Raw genomic sequence first — 4,418 nt, 5'->3', positions numbered from 1 at the left:
TAATTTCGGTTTCCATCGTTGTCCTCAATGTGTTAAATCCGGTAAACCACGAGGACCAAAAAAGACAAAAAGAAAGTAACGTTAAAATGACGCAAATATAGTTGAGGGACTATTTTTCAAATAAATGTGAAATAGTTGTTTGTGAACAAAAACATAAAGGTGAAGGTATAATGTTGTAAGTATAAATACTAATAATATGTAATAAACAGGGTTATGAAAAATTCAAACCAAAATTAAAGGGTTATTTGTGAATAAAAATATAAAAGTAAATGGCAATGTTGTAAATAATGGAGGAACAAAAGAAAAAAAAAATGTGCCATTTACTATTAAAATTTTCCAAAACTTTAATATAATATTATATAATAATACCGCCAAGATTTGTATTTTATGAAACAAGCAACTATAATTGAGGCAATCCCAAGGAAAGGAGGTGCAGCCGACCACAAATTGCACACATTTCTCTGTTGGCGCAACCACCATTTGGTCAAACCCGTGTGCTCGCCACCCGCTGTTTCACCTTTCAATCATATATTAATAACAGACCCTCATCACTCATCATCTCCACCGCTAACAACATACCGGAAAACTCAACATGTGCCGTGGATTTCAGCAAAGCGAGAAAGATCGTCTCTTAAAAATCAAAGCTTTTTATCTCTTGTTATCCCTTCCCAAAACCCACAAACACTTGCCCGATTCCCTCACTCTACATTATCTACCCCGGATTAATGGCAGCCCCTTGGAGATTAATGGATCCGTTATCCGACCCGATGCTCCGGCGTTTGTCACCCTCTATCGGGTAATTGTGTCTGATAAGGGTAAAGGGTCGGTTATGTATGGGAGCAGGGAGAAGGTGGGGGTGAGTGAAGGGGTGAGATTTGAGGTGTATTTGAGGGAAGAGAAGGTGGTGAAGGGTGGTTTCAGGAAAGATGAAGAGGGTGAGTGGAAGATGGAATGCAGGTGTGGGTTAGAAGGAGAGATGGTGGTGGAGATGCAAAATGTGGAGGTTTGTGTAGCGACGGAGGGTGAGGTGGAGGTGATGAGGGAGAAGGTAGAGATGGTGGTGAGGAGGAAAAGAGGGAGGTGTTTTGAAGGGTTGGAGGAGATACTGGAGCAGCGGAGTGAGGGGGAGGAAGTGGAGGAGAATTGTTGTTGTTGTTGTGATTGTGGCGGAGAAGATGACGATTCGGAGGAGGAGGACGGTGGAGGTGAGGTGGAGGCAGAGGTGGAAGGTGTGAGATGGGCGGTTGACGTCGGCATATGGGTCATGTGTTTGGGTGTGGGTGTCGGGTATTTGGTTTCAAAAGCTTCATCGAAGAATCTAAGGAGACGCAGATTATTGTAGCTTTGAAATTAATCTGATTTATTTTTTGTTACAAGATCACATAAGTTTTGTAAATATAAAATAGTAATACATTTCATGATCTTTATATTATTATGATCACGACAATTTATATATATAGTTTGTTCAAGTGAAATAACATTTAATGTTATCTCTCCAGCATTCAATAGACGGCGCCTTTTCGATAATTTTTGAAAGGTCGATATAGCGAATGTGATTATCAAAACTTTTTAAGCAATCTTATCTTAAGAAATGACATCATCCATTATTTTGCAAAAATCTAAAGAACATAACTTACTTATTTTAATATTAAATTCTTAATACTTCATTGACTTACAAAGCTTTCATATTATTTTAATGAGGTAGAAAATCAATTTTGATATGATAATATGTTTTATTAACAATATTATAAATAAGATCGAAGATAAGAAATAAGAGAGTATTACTTTATAAAGAAAAAAAAAAGTTAAGTAAATGTGACACAAACAATACGTAAAAATGGAAATTAAATACCAAAAACAACAATTTTGAGATAAAAATATTTTTTATGAGAAATCGGTCATAAATAAACAATCAAGGAAAGCCACTCGCTATTATGATCAATCAACACTAGAGATGAAAAAAGCATTAAAGTAATAGTTATTGAACTGATCCCCATTTTTGAAACCAAAACATATTCGTGTGTATCAATTTAGTCTTGTTATTATTGTCGATTGTGAACCATTTGGTTTTAGGTTTGGGTATTCTCACAATGCACCAAACATCTTTGTAACTCTTCTAATTTTTATTTTCTTTATAGACAAAACTGTAAAAGTTGTCTTTATGATTTGTCCAAAATTATTATTTTGATCCTAAAAGTTTTGGATTTACAGTCTAAAACATGGGGTGTTGGAGAACAAAGAGGGAGGGTAAAGTGAGCAAGTTGCATGGGGTCTAATTTTTTTTGTTGTATACTTTTATTTAAAAATAAAAACTTATAATAACGATAAAGGTTATTTTTTTTTCTGACTGAGCTTTTAAAAATATTTAATTTTTCAGGACCGGTTTTGCTTATAAAATTGTCATATTATTATAATGAGGTAGAAAATCTATTTTGATAGGATAATATGTTTTATTAATAATATTATAAATAAGATCGAAGATTGAAGAAACAAGAGAGTATTACTTTATAAAGAAAAAAAAACGTTAAATAAATGTGAGACAAACAATACGTAACAATGGAAATTAAATACCAAAAACAGCATTTTTGAGATAAAAATATTTTTTATGAGACATTGGTCATAAATAAACAATCAAAGAAAGCCACTCATTATTATGATCAATCAACACTCACAGATGAAAGAAGCAATAAAGTAATAGTTATTGAACTGAACCCCATTTTTGAAACCAAAACATATTCTTGTGTATCAATTTAGTTTTGTTATTATTGTCGATTGTGAACCATTTGGTTTTAGTTTTGAGTATTGTCAAAATGCATCGTAAATCTTTTTAACCTTTTATTTTTTTAATAAGCAAAACTGTAAGTAAAAATGGTCTTCATAATTTGTTAAAAGTTATTATTTTGGTTCAAAAAATTTTGGACTTATTGTTCCAAAACTTTGATTTTATTACGAATTTAGTCCAAAATTTTTTTAAAATATTTCAAATGATTCTATTTTGTTTATATATATTTTTTTATCTTTCTGATTAAAAATTAAACAACACAAAAAAAAGGTAGCCCCACTTTTCTTTATTTCCCTACAAGACTAGTCTTCATCTTTTAACCCTTCGGTCAACATCACAACCACCGGCGTCGATCACCACCACTACAACCACCGGTTCGATCAAACAATTTTTTTTCTTTTCAAATTTGAAAAACAAAATGCTCATTATTTTTTCAAATCTGCAATCTCAAAAATGAACTATCAATTTTTCTGCAAACACATTTTTTTTCAAATCACTCAAACCGGAACAAGATTACTCAAGAACAATATATTTCTACAAACTCAATTTTTTTAGATTTCAAGAACAATAATACATTTTCCAAACTTGCAAAAGCGAAAACCCTAGAATAATGAACTAAAAAACTCAGTTTTCTAGACTTACAAACAAAAACGAAAACAAAATTTGAGTTTTCGAGATCTACAAACAAAAAATCTGATAACCTTCAGAAAACTAGAGTGTGACATTCCCAATTTCATGGCCAGAAAAGACCGATTTGTTTATGCTTGTTTTTAAAATCAGAGTAATCTTTTAAAGAAAACAGTTGCGGAATTTGTTCCCAAAACAAAATATGATAAGAATTTATCAAAACATTTCTTTTGAGAAATGTATTTTCATTAAATAACAAAATCTCGGGATGTCATGTTCCGATACAGACCAAAAGCATAAACAATAAAAATAGACCTTACAACAGTCATTTATAACTACTGATCTATAATCCAAAATCTCTCATCAAGTCCACCAACTTATACTCTTGTTCCATTACCTGCAATGCAAAGAAAACTGAGTTGGTCAGGCTTGAGAGTCTGGTGAACATATAGGGTTTTCGACCCACAATAATATAATTATTATATTCAACCATCAAACAATCAACCCAATTACCCATCCTCATTATCTTCTTTATTTCTTAGGATTTTACCCTAATAATTCAACTACTCGTCATCCATTCATTCCTAAGGATTGACCTAAGGAATTGACACAAAATCTATTGCTACATAAGACGCATCTACCAACATCATCCTTTAAGCGCCTCTGCCAGGATTACGTCATACACTATGAGGCGCGACTGTCAGGTTTATGACATTCTCTTTTAGGCGCATATGCCGACATTATCCTATAAGCGCATCTGCCAGGATTATCCCATAAGCGCATCTGCTAGTATTATGATATTCTCTATTTGGTACATCTACCAATATTATTCTTAAGCGCATCTGCTAGTATTATGACATTCTCTAATTGGTGCGTCTATCAATATTATTCTTTAAGCGTATCTGCTAGTATTATGACATTCTCTAATTGGTGCATCTATCAATATTATTCTTTAAGCGTATCTGCTAGTATTATGACATTCTCTAATTGGTGCATCTGCCAATATCAT

At 32.6% G+C, this 4,418-nt stretch overlaps 1 protein-coding gene across 1 annotated transcript; it reads left to right on the top strand.

Moving 5' to 3' along the window:
• Nucleotides 1–458: 458 nt before the first annotated feature.
• On the top strand, nt 459–1,455 carry LOC111918902 (uncharacterized). The gene has a single exon (XM_023914525.2). The coding sequence runs from the start codon at nt 593–595 to the stop codon at nt 1,340–1,342; it is 750 nt and encodes a 249-aa protein (XP_023770293.1). The 5' UTR covers nt 459–592; the 3' UTR covers nt 1,343–1,455.
• The last annotated feature ends 2,963 nt before the right edge of the window (nt 1,456–4,418 follow it).

The sequence above is a fragment of the Lactuca sativa genome, chromosome 3, assembly GCF_002870075.4.
Source record: "Lactuca sativa cultivar Salinas chromosome 3, Lsat_Salinas_v11, whole genome shotgun sequence".
NCBI classification, from domain to species: Eukaryota; Viridiplantae; Streptophyta; class Magnoliopsida; order Asterales; family Asteraceae; genus Lactuca; species Lactuca sativa.
The sequence above is the reverse complement of the archived record's forward strand: the minus strand, read 5'-3'. Positions and strand labels throughout refer to the sequence as shown.